This window comes from Salvelinus namaycush, chromosome 41 (assembly GCF_016432855.1).
Source record: "Salvelinus namaycush isolate Seneca chromosome 41, SaNama_1.0, whole genome shotgun sequence".
Lineage (NCBI taxonomy): Eukaryota > Metazoa > Chordata > Actinopteri > Salmoniformes > Salmonidae > Salvelinus > Salvelinus namaycush.
Window position 1 is genome coordinate 16,409,018 of NC_052347.1, and position 15,752 is coordinate 16,424,769.

Genomic DNA, 15,752 nt, shown 5'->3' on the forward strand with positions numbered 1-15,752 from the left:
CATGGTATACCATGGGTATGAATAAAAATGACTATTTACTGGTCTAATCACATTGGTAACCAGTTTATAATAGCAATAAGGTACCTCTGGCCAATATACCACAGCTAAGGGCTGTTCTTAAGCACGACACAACACCTCCTCTGGCCTTATTGCTTAAGTACTACAGTATATAGACTCAGTGTATACAGTAAACAGTTTGAAAATGTTTGACACTAGCAGAAATAACAAGTGTGACACTCATCAAAAGAAACAGAAAATACTTTATTAGACACTATGAATTACAGAAAGGGAGGCCAAGGCCTGAATATCATATGTTATGCATTCATTCCATGACAGACAAGACAGAATACTCCTTTCATTGTGTATCTATGTACCCTCTGTGAAACAGTCCATTGGTGTTGCCATTAATACAATGGTAATTAGTAAATTGTAGTGTTTTAAATAAGTAAAAAGACAATTGTAAATATATAGAATATTTGCTGCATTAGATCTGAACCTATTCAAGTGGTGATAATGACATTACATCGCTGAGAGACTGAGGAACAGTCAGTGTATTCAAGGCACTGGAATAGACTCAGAATTATGGTTACTTTTTTCCATTCATGGGTGAGGTAGTGAAGTCACTCTACAGGGAGGTATGTGGGCAATGTGTGGACTGGTAATGGCTTTATCCTATTCTTTCATATGGTACATCCATGGTACAGAATAGTATGTTAAAGTACATGGACACACACAGCTAACAAAACCCATATCTGTACGGATGGGCTATAGAAATGTGAATAAGGAAAACCACCTCCAGCTATTTCTCTACAGCCAAAACATATCATCTCTACTCTCACCTTGGCTGGACCATGATCTGCAACAGGTAAGGAACACTACACTGTATTTGGTCAATTGTGAAAGTCTTATAGCAGAATTAGAGAGATTTCAGTAAGCTATGCAGTGTCATTGAGAGTAATATCACTCAGGCAGTGGGGCTTACTAGAACTGCAAGGTCTAACAAGCAGACAAACAGCAGCTACAGTAACCTGAAATTGCCCTCCCCCTTCATTGTAACATCATTCTAACTAGTGAACATAGAGATGGCTCCAAATATTAGTATATATCAGAATATGACTAAAGGTAAACCTTTTCAGTTTTACCATCAAAGGACTCCTGCGACATATTTTGGTCATCTGAGTGAAGGAACCCATAACAGGAGTCTTCTTGAGACACCTAGTGGTGACATCGAGGACAATCAATAGCAAGCAAGTGTTGGCATCTCCTTTACAATAGCGGGTCTCTACAGAAAGCAATTAAAGATCATTCCATACATTCCATCCTCCATACTCACAACTTTATTTCATGTTAACGTTGGGGAGACTCGAGCTTAAAGCACTGCGATTCCATGACACAAGGAACTAAAGGTTACTAACGGCTAAATCTATAGTATATAACCAGGATACAGGAGTGTCTTCCAATAATGCCCAAAAGTATCTGTTACTGCTGCTGGATTTGGATGAATCGCTGTAAAACTACCACATTATTATGGTTAAGATATCAAAACACTACTATATTGGTTCTTTGAGTAATGTATTTGTATTCTTTAATAATAATACTATTCTGGATTCTGTGCCTTTAAAATACATAGCCAGTAATGTATAGGAAAAATACTGTACAAAAAACCCCATATAGAATAGCTTTATATAAACATCTCTTATAACCAATATATCATCTCTGTACTGAATCTTTTGGTTTGTAGTAAACTAATTGTTTGGGATAACCACAGTACTGGACAACACCATCCAACTTTTTCCCCAACATCTTTTACATTCATACAGCCATCTTACAGAAGAAGGCAAACACATATCTACAAAAATACAGATATCTCTATTGATTATTAAAAGAACCACTCTTGTTAATCATGCTAAATAAAAAGGAAATAATTAAACCACTTTGCGATTAGCTTGAGGTTTGTGTTCTGAGAAATCATGCGGAAATATTAAAATAAAAACAATGAGATGATAATAAGAAGAATAACATTATCAACAACACAAATAGAAGTCATAATAATATCAATTAACAAATTGAATATTCCAAAAATTCATCTGTCCTTAACAGAAAAGATACATAAATATCAGACAGATTAGACTGAGGAACATTGCACCAGGGCAGATTGTGACACGCGTTAGAAGATTAGTGCAGAGAGGGTTAGCTGAGTTGTGGTTTTGGAACAGGCTGCAGCAGAGAGACCACTGAGCACAGGGTGGGAAATCTGTTCACCATCACCATGCTAGCTAGCGCAACTCCCAACAGAAAATGACCGTGCCGTGCAACGCGAGACAAGAGGCTTGTGGGTTCTACTGGAGACCAAGAGGTGCTCTGATTGGGGAATCGGTGTGGGAGGAAAAACTTGGTAGCATGAATTATTATAGATTTGGAAAAGATTATTGCTCAATGTGTGATAGAAAAGAATCGCTGGTTTTTATTTTCAACTGTACAGCTATACTGAGGTTTGAGAAAGAGGTTAAGTGCTAACAAGAAAATATTAAAAATCACAAGAGTAGCTTATAGTCCTGATGTGATGAACTGATGTTACAGCGCCGCAATAGAACAAAAATGGACACGAAAATGTATAATATTAACGGAAGTACAATAACAAAACAATTACAATATGAATGTACGCGCAGTACAAACCGTTCGAGAAAGGATGCTACAGGAAGGTACAGGACATAACAGACAGGAACAGGGTCTTAGGTAGGAGGATAATCCCTCTGAAAACAGCACTAGAAGAACATAGGATGGGGAGGGAGATACATTACAACAGTTCTCAGTCCTGATCACATGTATAAAACAGGTGAGAAAGGCGGAAAACAAACACCATGGCATCATTTACAAAATGAACAATGGAAGGAGGGGACAGGGTAGGGATCCGGAGAGTAGATTGTTGGCTCATTAACACACAAAGTGCCTTCTAGTACTTGAAAGAGGAAAGTGTGTCTGCATACTGTACATACATACATACTCATACCCCATGTACATGTTTGTACATGAAGGATGAGTGAGAAAACAGAAGGAACAAACAAACGGATGCCAGTGACAGAATTCAAAATGATAGAATCCTATCCCCTATTATCATGTACAGGGGTGAGGGGCTGGTGTGTGGGGGGGCCAGTGCCACCAAAAGGGAGGCACATTGTCCTTCAAACTCTTGGGTGAGGGGGTGAGAGGGAAGGGTGTGGCGTGGACGTTGGTTTGGGGAGGTTCACAGGGGCCCATGCCGAGCCTCGTATTTGGCCACAATGTTCTTGGTGCGACCCAGTTCCTTCCTCAAGTCGGCCACCTCTGAGCGAAGCGCACCGTTCTCCTTCTCTAGGAAGCTAGCCCGGATGGCAATTTGGTTCTCCTTCAGTCGCCTGGCATCCCGTGATCTTTTGGCTGCTACGTTGTTCTTTCTGCGTCTGGCCCAGTACTTGTCATCCTGGAAAGGGTGGTGAAACACACTGTTGTGATTCATATTTTTTTCACACTACCTGTGGTATTGTAAATATATAAGTGCTTCACCTGAGTAATAAACAGTATTCCAAATGTGACCTATTATTTATGTCATCACGCATCTCATTTTCACTTATTACATTTCCATAATGCTATTTAAAACTGCCTTACACATTCAACCTCCTTTGCACCATGCAGGAAGCCATCTTACCTCAACAAACCAAATAGTACATGTGATACACCTCTTCCAACAACATCATATGACCCGGGTTAAGAGTGAATGACCACAGCTAAACCTGTCAATCTAAATCCTGGCCAAGTTCGCCTCCTCCCTATCAATACTGAAAATCTGCCGGTTTGGGTTTGCGCTAACGCTCCTCCTTATATTGTGGTTTAAAATACGTCTGGTTATTTAGGTGGAATAAGTCCACTCACTGCTTACATAACATAAGAAAACATGGTGCTTAAAGTTTTTGGCCAAACAAGTGGCGAACCCTTTCAACCTTTCACATAAGTAGGCTCCAGGTAGGTTACCTTGAGATCTTCAGGGATGAAGATCTTGCGTGCCTTTTTGATCATGGGCTGTGGTTTGAGCTCCTCTGGGGCGAACTTGCGTTTTCGGGGGTCAAACATCTCCTGTCCGGGTACGCTGGACAGAGCCAGGTCTGCAGGGTCGGGCTCGTAGCCCACTGGAACTTGAATAGACTCTGGATCGATGGGGCTGGGGGTGTTCCTGGCAGCTGAGGGCAGCACTGCAGGAGAAAGGCAAAGGAAAACAGGTTAGAGGGTCTGCTGAATTACGTCTGGGCACTGTTTAGAAGAGACTGTACTCTCTGAAAGAGCAGGCTTTGAGGTGCAATGGTCCTTGAGAAAGTAATGGTTAGAAATTAGGCCTTATTAGACCTCAACTGGTTTCCTTAAAATGAAGGTTCTAGAATCTGCCATTAAATGTAATATAAAAAGCTATGACAAATGTGGCAGTCATTAGTAACCCCCTCCCCTCCTACCCCATACCAAGGGTACTTTTGAGTTATCTTGAAAGCCCCCTTTAAAAAGTCCCGAGGAGGGCACTTAGGGGAAACTAACACACGTGTGCCTGTTTACATCATAGTATTCTGCCATTCTGTTCTTTAACATGGTTGTGCTTTACAAAGCTGATCCTCTAGAACAGGGGTGTCAAACATACAGCCCGGTTCAATGCGGCCTACGGGTGGTTTGAGTAAAAAAAAAATCTCTCATTTGTTTTTCAACAGGACAATGACCCAACACACCTCCTTGCTGTGTAAGGGCTATTTGACCAAGAAGGAGAGTGATTGAGTGCTGCGTCAGATGACCTGGCCTCCACAAATCACCTGAACTCAACGCAAATTGAGATGGTTTGGGATGAGTTGGACCGCAGAGTGAAGGAAAAGCAGCCAACAAGTGTTCAGCATATGTGGGAACTTCTTCAAGACTGTTGGAAAAGCATTCCAGGTGAAGCTGGTTGAGAGAATGCCAAGAGTGTGCAAAGCTTTCATCAAGGCAAAGGGTGGCTACTTCGAAGAATCTCAAATATAAAATATATTTTGATTTGTTTAACACTTTTTTTGGTTATTGCATGATTCTATGTGTTATTTCATAGTTGATGTCTTCACTATTATTCTACAATGTAGAAAAAAGTAAAAATAAAGACATACCGTGGAAGGAGTAGTTGTGTCCAAACTTTTGACTGGTACTGTATGTATGTATGTATGTATGTATGTATGTATGTATGTATGTATGTATGTATGTATGTATGTATGTATGTATGTATGTATGTATGTATGCATGCATGCATGCATGTATGTATGTATGTATGTATACACTTTAAAATGTCTAAAACCAAATTGAAAATGTGTAGAAATGATAATGGACCTACATTCATATAGTTTCTTGACTGTAACCAGCTCGCTAATAAATCACCGAAATGAAAGCTAGACAGTCAGGGAGCATCGGAAATTCAGAAAACTACAAGACTATTTATTGCAAATTTTGACAGCAAGGAAATATAACCCATTTTTTGTGCGGCCCTCAGGACCTCGTTGACGACCGTATGCGGCCCCCGGGGAAAGATTAGTTTGACACCCCTGCTCTAGAATCAATACCAGCCTTGCAAGTGAAGACGGACTATATTCTTAGGTCCGTCTTATTCTATACATGCTCATCAAGTCAATGACTATTTCATCTAATTAATTCTACAACTGGCCTTGCCCACAGAGAAGCAAAACAACTGTGGTTGCACCTTTTAACCAACAGGTGGAGCACAGAGAACACAAACACAGATTTACAGACACACAGACAGACAGACACTCTCACAAACACAGAAGATATGTTATTTAAGCTTTTCTGGGGCCCTGTTATCAGTGCCTCTAGTCAGCTGAGCTCAGGCAGACAACAACATTTTGTCTGTAAATGTTAAGGAAACCTTCTCGTCAGCCAGCCTCAACATGTGCCTCTGCAAGCTCTCTGTGGATGTTACGTAACACCTAATAGATTTCTATTGCACAGAGCAGCAGGTCAGCAGTTGACACGGTTTCACATTCTACCCTTCATCATTCAGTGGATTAGCAAGCAGAACTGAAAAACTTAATTGGATGGCTTCATCAAATCAGCTGTAATTTGATTGGTGGCTGGCGGTGAGCATCTTATGACAGTAAGCTAATAGAGCCCAATGTCAGTGTATTTACTTGAGATTCCTCCACTTAAACAGCTTGACAATTACAACGATTCACAATCAAAGGACTGTAGTCTTTTGTAGTTGGTTTGAAAACGTAATGAGGAATGAAAGAAATACAAATTCTTCCTGCTGACGGTGAAAACATTTCACTCAAACAGAATTCAAAGGCCGACATTTTAGGTGACTTCCTACGTCATGACCCAGCTTCTCTGTGCTTTAAGCTGGCTACGGCATTAAGCCTTCTGACCTTTGGTCACAGCAGCATTTCTAGCTCCAGCAAGTCCTGGTTGAGATTTAAGCCGAGGCCAACATACAGGTCTGACCTGCTTGTACGTTGTGCAGAAGGAAGTAAGACAGCTACTCCAGCCCTTTCAGAAGAGAAAACAAATATGTATGAATTTAGAGAAAAAAATATGGATGAATATGTATGCACTCACTACTATAAGTCGCTCTGGATATGAGCGTCTGCTAAATTACTAAAATGTAGACACGCAAGCGTGACAACTACACTCTAGCGTTACCAGTGAATCACTGCATCAGTAGTCACTGATACATTAAGCTAAAATGGCTGGCCATCCAAAGTGGTACTTCAGCATGGGTCCAATTCAATGCCTCATTTTAGTGAATTGTCAACAAACACGTTGGCTGCATGTTAGTCCCCAACAACGACAGGCCACTGACTAACACTGTCAGCTTAGTGCCAAGCTACTTACAAGGGCTAAATCAGACGCTGTCCAAAACAATCTGTCAAAAGTATATCACCTGTATAAATAACAAGCACTGTGGCCCAAACATCTTATCAGTTTAACCATTAATTCTGACCAGATTACTGGAGTAAAAATACAGTGACATGCTTTACTGGCTAAGAGTGGCCTGGTGAAAAGTCTGGCTGATAGTGCCCCATAGTATTTGGCTGTGAACTCCCCTCTACGAACCTCCAATAGGAAGAGACAACACACACCCATCTGACAACATGTGTTCAACATCCACCAAACATAGATAGAAGGTAAGAGCTCTGCGTCTTGTTCCTTCTCCTGTAGGTAAATGCTCAGATTTGCATTGTGTGGGTGGGTAGTAGAACCAGTGCAGATGGGACGGAGGGCTAAGATGGCTCTGACCTGACTCTCACCTGCATGTTCTTCCTCTGACTGCTGGACAGTCAGGAGAGAAACTCAAACCCTCTTTAAACTGGTTTGATTTTCATTAACATTTTAAGCTCGACCCCTAAGGAATGACAACATCGAGTCTGTGCCTTTTCCAACCAATCTTCAAAATGAAGTGTGAGCTAGTCGGAATTTCATATTATTGTGTTAAGTGTTTACTGTATATGAATGTGATGCTAAACAACATGGAGTCAACAGAACTAACCACGCCAGTATAGCCTTAGCCTTTACTATAGGGAAAGGATTTCCATAGGTACCACACACCTTATCAGACAGTCACTTCCATTGAACACAAGTTTAGACCTGACCTTTGACCTTGTCTACGTTCCACTTCCCTTTTGGCCCCTGCCATCAATACACCGTGGGCCCCTCATTGAACCAGCAGTGGGACCCGCCCATCGCTAACTCCACTGGATATCTGCTGTGATAACAAAGCTATCTCAGGCTGCATTGTGCTTGCATGCAATTGGGAGGTGGTGGGGCGGGCTAGGCTGGGGGTGTATGTGATACCAGTATAGCCTTGACCATGTGATCTCATCAGGGTTCAGCCTGTGCCTCTGCTATGGCTCCGACTGGGATCTGTCTGGTGAGGGAGAATTAAAGGAAGCAGGAGGGGGAGATGCTCATGCCATGACAAGCTCCCGTTAGCAGTGGGGCTACACATGGCGGATGCATGTGTCTGTCAGGAAGACCTAGCCGTACACGTGAGAGGGGATGTGCATAACGGCGAGAAGACAGGCCCTGTGAAACTGTACCAGACAAAAACACACACTCACTCGCACTGAGACAAATATACACACGCACGTACACCCTCACATGCTGGGATTCTTTGTACTGTAACTGTACAGATGTAATTCTTTGACACGAGTGACAGACTTGTGTCCGGATGTACTATTACTTCCTGTGGTGAGGCCAAAAACTATTTACAGTACCACGTCATGGTTTGTTCCCAGCTTTTTTTCTTTACTTTGTGAAAGCAGTGGGGAAATAAATACTGAGAGAAACGTTGTGGTCACCGTACGTACACTGACGAAGGACATACATATGGCTATATTTGGCATGAATAATAATGTCATCATTAGAAACAAACTATTACACTTCTGTCTGCGACTACTTTCAAGGGACAAGCTAAATCATATTAAAATGTGTCAAACAGAATGCCATACATCAGAAGAAGTTGTGAATGTTGTTTTTTATCATGACAATTGTGAGGTTATTTTTGGAATGGATGGGAATTTAGGGCATTTGCAATTCCTTCAAATGTGATTGCAAATCACAGTAAAAGCATGCTGGGTGGATCAGAGTAATAGTGGGGGGGAATTGATACAGTAGAGTATCGTAATATTAATACTATTTATGACAATATTATATCAATTTTATGACTCCAAGTATCAATTCTCAACAACAAACCTTTTGTATATTTTCTGCTAGGTAGTTGACGTTAGCTGGCGCTAGTCGGCTGTACCTGTGCCAAAACGTTGGTATTTCTCCTTCTATAGCTTTGGCCTCAATCTTCTATTAAATGGTGAGCCAACATGTTTTCCGCACTTTTATTTCCATGACGGATCAAAACTAGTTTTTATCATGGGTCTCTCGTGTCTCCCTGCAGCAGACACAGTGAGCAATATGTCATGAACATCGAATCACAGAAATCGCAGTATCAAATCAGAATACATATAGAACCGTGATACATATCGCAATAAATATCGTATTGGCACCTAAGTATCGCGATAATATCGTATCGTGAGGAGCCCTGGCAATTCCCAGCACTACCATTTAAGTGGTAATTCATATGAATTCAAGTTCACTACACAGGCCAGTTTCACTAGATCACCATCACTGTTCACGTCGGGACTTGGTAGATCATTAATGACTAAGATGAAAAACCTTTGTGTTTTGTGTGAGAGTTCAACTTCTATTCAATCTGAGGATGTTTACTGATAATGGTGTCTTAACTCATATCCATAAAACCTCAAGAAGTATGGGACAAATAATATAGGTCCCACCGAGCAAAGACATTGTAAACATGAGCTTCTGTTATACACTGGAACATTATAAAAAGGCAGGTTTCCATACATTGTGGATGTAATTATAAGGATTGTATTTGACACACTGTGCTCTACCAACTATGGTAATGAGAAGATATCACACACACCAACCAAAATACGTACCAAAGTTACTATATAACACAAACCAATGGGCACACAGAAATATTCCCTTTAAACATATAACATACTTATAACTGATGTGATAACACCTTATTTACATATACTTGATTAAATAAAATAGGGTCATAAAGACAACTATCTTCCTCATCATTAATTAACTAGCTTCAAAATAAAACAATTACAGGCAATAGAATCACTGTTTTCCCCTCGACTAGAAGATTCAGATAGGATGTCCATTATTTAGCAACAAAGAATTGGCTAGCACAAACCAGATCACATCTGCCTGCTCCAACAAACACACCAATTACACTGACCCTCTTTATTCACTCCCCCACTTTCAAGAGGCTGAAACCATGACAACTAGCCTTATGGAAGATGTTTGCCTTGGTGATGCCTGTAAATAAGGTATGTTTATCCTCACACCTCTAAATAACTGGGTACCAGGAATGTGTGTTTCATTAAGGAGGAACGTTTAACTTTTTTCTGGTTGTCTCTTCAGTAGGCAGCAACAGATACATCAGGATTCACCTTAGGCAAACAAAGCAAAATGGAGCATCGCGTGCCAAGCAACAAAATGAGCCTAATCTAAATCAATATTGGAATTTCATCAGGTATGTAGTAAAACTGTAAATGTTTGTTGACAAAAACTACACAGTTGAGGGATAAAACTATAACCCACCCAAGTTGTACAACTACTGTCCCTCCAGTTTAACTTTCTAGTACTTGGCACAATGCCACTCAAGCTCCAAAGTCCAGGGCCAGAATTGTAGAAGAAATGTCCTAGCATACTCAAAGCCCCTGAAGTAGCCTAAATACGGAGAAACCTCTATCTGTGCTTTTGGTCAGAGTGGAATGGCGTATACAGTAAAGGAGAAAGTTCAGTGTTGAGAAGACAACCTGGTCATAATATGCGTGCTGAGTACACCAGGTGGACAAACAGCGCACGGGGCATATTATTAGAAAGCGCAACAACTAAGGTTTTGAACATAGAGATTTGCCCTAATTTGAGAGCTATAGGAGAGTTGTGTGTGTGCGCGTGTGTGTTTGGTTGACCTTGCAGATGTTAGCCCTCGTTTGAGAGTGTTCCTGTGCTGTGTGTTGTGTGTGATATGGTCTTTTACCTGCTCTGGCTGGGGGGCTCTGGAGACAGTTCTGGGAGACCATGGCTGTATGAACGGAGGTAGTGGCGTGGCTGCTGAGGTCGACCACAGAGGGTATGGGGGGTGCAGGGGAAACCTGCTGGATAGTGGGCTGCCGGGACTGCTGTGGCTGGTTTTGGTTATTCTGAGCTGAGTTTGCGGGGATGCCATTCTCTGACAGAAACTCTTCCAGGTCCATATACTCCAGCTGAAAGTTGTCCCCATCATATGGCAAGGTCTTGTCCCACAGGGTTGGCCCCAGGAAGGCCGACTGTGGAGTATTGGCACCGCCTTCCTCATCCAACTTTTTCTCTTTCTCATTCTTCTCTTTTCCAAAACCTGCAAATATTTGGAGAGAGTCATATCACTGTTAGACCAAAACAGCCAAACAATGTCTTTACAATGTCAAAACGGCTAAGCCAATAAAAGGCCAAGGTTTTAATTTATATACACACACACAATATCTACAGCCCCTGATTGTTGATTAAACGTATAACATAGGTCTACTTGAGGCGTATTTGAATGCTTATATACTTGATGCAAATAGATAAATAACCAAAACTACAGTAAACACCCCATCAACTCCAATAGCAAAAGCACCCTCTAGGGGACAACCTCCAGTCTCAGGAAATATATTTTAATTTCTCTTCAACCTATTTCCAGAAGTTTTGAAGAGTTTTTTCAAATCTTTATCTATATATTCCCTATCAAGTTGTTGACAAATAAGTACTAAATGGTTTCTAGACTGGCTAGTCTTTGGAATACTAACTATAGTGTATTTACAGTAGATTACAAACTTCCCACAATGTACTACTGTTGGACTTGCTTTTGCCCTTTAAAAGTATTTTTGTAGCAGTGTTCAGATTTTTGTCTAAGTTGTTGGGAAAGTTCTCAAAATGTCAGTTCTTTTAAAAGTTTAGATAGAATGTAGTTGATAAAACAGCGGTTGTTTGTTTGGTAGAAGATATTTCTGTTCTGATTTAAATAGCAGAGAAGTAGACCAAGATGCCATATCCTCTAAGTTTTTGCCTACGTTGTTGGGAAAGTGGTCAAAGTAGCTGATGTGTCAAAAGTCTAAATGTTTACTCATTGTCTCATGCTAGAAATGTGCTCACCCAGTGCTATAAATGTTACATTTCTGAAAGTTATATGACAGTTAATTCAACAATGGGAAGTTAGCTTAACGAATGCAGTGGATAACCGTTACTAAAACAGCTGTCACTTTTGATCAGAAGAAGATAATTCTGTTCTGATTACAGATTTGAATGTGTTGTCACGACACCAGAGTTTTGACTTCGATACCAGGTTTAGTATCACGATACCAAAATGATACCAATTGAAAAAAAGAAAGGGTATTAGCCAAAGTCACAGAATGGTAATTGATCCAGATGGATCTTTTGAGTCCAAACTACATAACATTATGGTCATCATTTATTTGAATGGTAAATCTCTAGTCTATTGATAAACTGGGTAAATCAAGATGTAGCCTAGGTCTATTTACAATACAAGTGAATGCATATTCAATAGGAGTGTGTGCATGCATTGAGTTATTGACCTTGTCTTGGCTGATTTCATTGGGCTACAGATGAAAACCAATCTGTTTCCTTTCCATTTGGGACTTATTTTAAATTATGCGCGTTCTCTTTAAGACCCATGACGTCATTCACACACCTTTGAAAACATTTATAAATGTTTTTTTACTTTGTGAAAGCAGTGGGGAAATAAATACTGAGAGAAACGTTGTGGTCACCGTACGTACACTGACGAAGGACATACATATGGCTATATTTGGCATGAATAATAATGTCATCATTAGAAACAAACTATTACACTTCTGTCTGCGACTACTTTCAAGGGACAAGCTAAATCATATTAAAATGTGTCAAACAGAATGCCATACATCAGAAGAAGTTGTGAATGTTGTTTTTTATCATGACAATTGTGAGGTTATTTTTGGAATGGATGGGAATTTAGGGCATTTGCAATTCCTTCAAATGTGATTGCAAATCACAGTAAAAGCATGCTGGGTGGATCAGAGTAATAGTGGGGGGGAATTGATACAGTAGAGTATCGTAATATTAATACTATTTATGACAATATTATATCAATTTTATGACTCCAAGTATCAATTCTCAACAACAAACCTTTTGTATATTTTCTGCTAGGTAGTTGACGTTAGCTGGCGCTAGTCGGCTGTACCTGTGCCAAAACGTTGGTATTTCTCCTTCTATAGCGTTGGCCTCAAGCTTCTATTAAATGGTGAGCCAACATGTTTTCCGCACTTTTATTTCCATGACGGATCAAAACTAGTTTTTATCATGGGTCTCTCGTGTCTCCCTGCAGCAGACACAGTGAGCAATATGTCATGAACATCGAATCACAGAAATCGCAGTATCAAATCAGAATACATATAGAACCGTGATACATATAGAATCGCAATAAATATCGTATTGGCACCTAAGTATCGCGATAATATCGTATCGTGAGGAGCCGTGGCAATTCCCAGCACTACCATTTAAGTGGTAATTCATATGAATTCAAGTTCACTACACAGGCCAGTTTCACTAGATCACCATCACTGTTCACGTCGGGACTTGGTAGATCATTAATGACTAAGATGAAAAACGTTTGGACATACATAGGTCTATTGGAATAAAATGCAGCAGAATGTGTTTTGTGTGAGAGTTCAACTTCTATTCAATCTGAGGATGTTTAACAACATTTCTACATGCTGTTTTTCATTATTCAAGTGTGTTAACTTGTGTGCAGTGTAACGGATGTGAAATGGCTAGCTAGTTAGCGGGTACGCGCTAGTAGCGTTTCAATCAGTTACGTCACTTGCTCTGAAACCTATTAGTAGTGTTGCACCTTGCTCTGCAAGGGCCGTGGCCTTTGTGGAGCGATGGGCAACGATGCTTCGTGGGCGACCGTTGTTGATGTGTGCAGAGGGTCCCTGGTTCGCGCCCGTGTCGGGGCGAGGGGACGGTTTAAAGTTATACTGTTACAGCAGCATAAGTGGTGATGCAGCTCAGACTCCCAGTGGTTCCTCCTGATAGGCTAGGAATGAGGAAGTGAAGCAGGCACGGTGCTCTCGCGCTATAAGGGGACATCGGCTACGCTGATAGACAGACTTGGTCCTCTCTCAATCCGTAGTCGACATGAGACATATATAACAAATATAAATATAACAAAAATGCTGGTACCCAACCGTTTTTCAGGTTCTAGTATAGAAAAAGTACTGAAGTGTCGGTGAATCGTGAAACACGCATTTGAATAGCAGAGAAGTAGACCAAGAGTTTGTCTAAAGTGCTGGGGATGTTTACAGAAAATGCAGTTGATGCGGTTACTAAAACATCTGTACCGTTTTATCGCAAGAATATATTTTTGTTACGATTTCAGATTTCAATAGCAGAGAAGTAGAGGAAGATTCCATACGCCCTAACTGTTTGTCTAACTTGTTGGCAAAGTGTCAATGTAGCTGAGTGTTGTCACACGTTATTGTTCACAGTGCATAGAATGTTGGATGTAATGATGTCACAATGGGACCTTTAGAATGTTGAAATCCCTTTAAAGTGGATGGAGGACAAAACGAAGGGCAAAAAGCTTTATAGTTTATAAAGTGTAAAAGATATCCAAAAGTTGTATACAAGCACACTGGTCCTGACCACTCTGCACTTTTTAAACGTTTGAATGACGTTTCTAGCTTAAACGGTGTACGAAAAAATAGCACTCCCAAAAATAATAAGTACTGTATGACAAAAACTTAGTGGGACGTTTTCTGTCGTAAGTCACATGAATTAAAGGGATTGTTGCTACACTGTATCCTTATCAATGTATTTTTGACATTTAATGACAAACTGCAACCATCATGGATCATACAGTACTCCTTCCCGATCTGGCTAGATGTAGTAGTACTAATACATTACACTTAATGCGGCAATCAGCAGTATAAACAATAACAAAGCGAATCCCCCGACATTGCTTCGGTAAAAAGCTGAGGGATGGGGCTAGAGAAATGTAACCACTCAAATGCATAGACATGAAGAGTTTGAGTTATGGATACAAGGATTGACCATCCATGATATCAACATTATAGTTTTAACCATGTTGGGTCTATATAGTGTTTGTTTACATTTTCATTGTTTACAAACATTGGAGTAAAACAATCTTATATTTGGGGTTCTGATGGGGTATGACAGTTGAACTAAGCTCATGAGGCATTTATAAGTTCTACTCTTCAAGAATCAATTAATTTATAAGTCCAAAAATGGATGTAGCAACAGTGATTGTCCATTTAATTTACACTTGAATCAACGCCAATTCTTAGTAACCAAAGGTGAGAAACACCGGGCTACTGAAATATTGTAGCCATCCGAGACGTTGTTTTTTCTGCATTGTATCTTGCTTGCTCAGGCGCTGCAACACTGACAGATCCTGCTTGAAAGCGAGAACGACAAAATCGTATCAAAAAAGAATGTAAACTACCACGTAACAAGTTATTTGACGTCTGCGTTTTGTTTACCTTCTTCATGATGAAATGGCAGCTTCATTGGATTCTCCAACAGGGATTTCAGTACGCCATTAGTTGGAGGTTGGAAAGATGAGTTTATAGGAACAGGTCTGGCCATTTTCTCCATTGGTCTGGAGGACGATAGTATAGCGTACAATTGCTGTTATTCCAAAAGAAGACCCACGTTTGAAAATATGTTAAACAAACACCAAACGTCAATGCTTGACCCAACCTGGAGTTTCTGACCTGACCGAGAAATTGATATCCGCGCAGAAAATAACAATTACGGTTTTCGTCGAACGACGCTAGTTCGAGAAGGCAGAGAATCAACTGGATGTGAAGCTCAAGATGGTTCACAATCCATTTGTGGACACCGATGTACATGACGTCAAACCTTTGGCAAATACTTGAATACCGACTCTGCGAATGGGAAGGAGGGACTGACCACTGCTGAATAGGGAACTTATTTGTTTCACGTTTTTTCCCTATCATTTTTTTCTCAGCCCCTTTCTCCTTGAAAATATATATGTCAATCATGTTAATTGACAGATTACTCCGACATGGCGTATGTGATCGTTGTACTACCCACATATTAGCCTTGGT

At 40.5% G+C, this 15,752-nt stretch overlaps 1 protein-coding gene across 1 annotated transcript; it reads right to left on the reverse strand.

Annotated features, from left to right (window-relative positions):
• Positions 1-240: 240 nt before the first annotated feature.
• On the reverse strand, positions 241-15,512 carry LOC120033904 (hepatic leukemia factor-like). The gene is made up of 4 exons (XM_038980286.1): positions 15,162-15,512; positions 10,622-10,978; positions 4,009-4,226; positions 241-3,460 (listed from the first exon to the last, which is right to left on the reverse strand). The coding sequence occupies exons 1-4, from the start codon at positions 15,274-15,276 to the stop codon at positions 3,245-3,247; spliced, it is 906 nt and encodes a 301-aa protein (XP_038836214.1). The 5' UTR covers positions 15,277-15,512; the 3' UTR covers positions 241-3,244.
• Between the last annotated feature and the right edge of the window lie 240 nt (positions 15,513-15,752).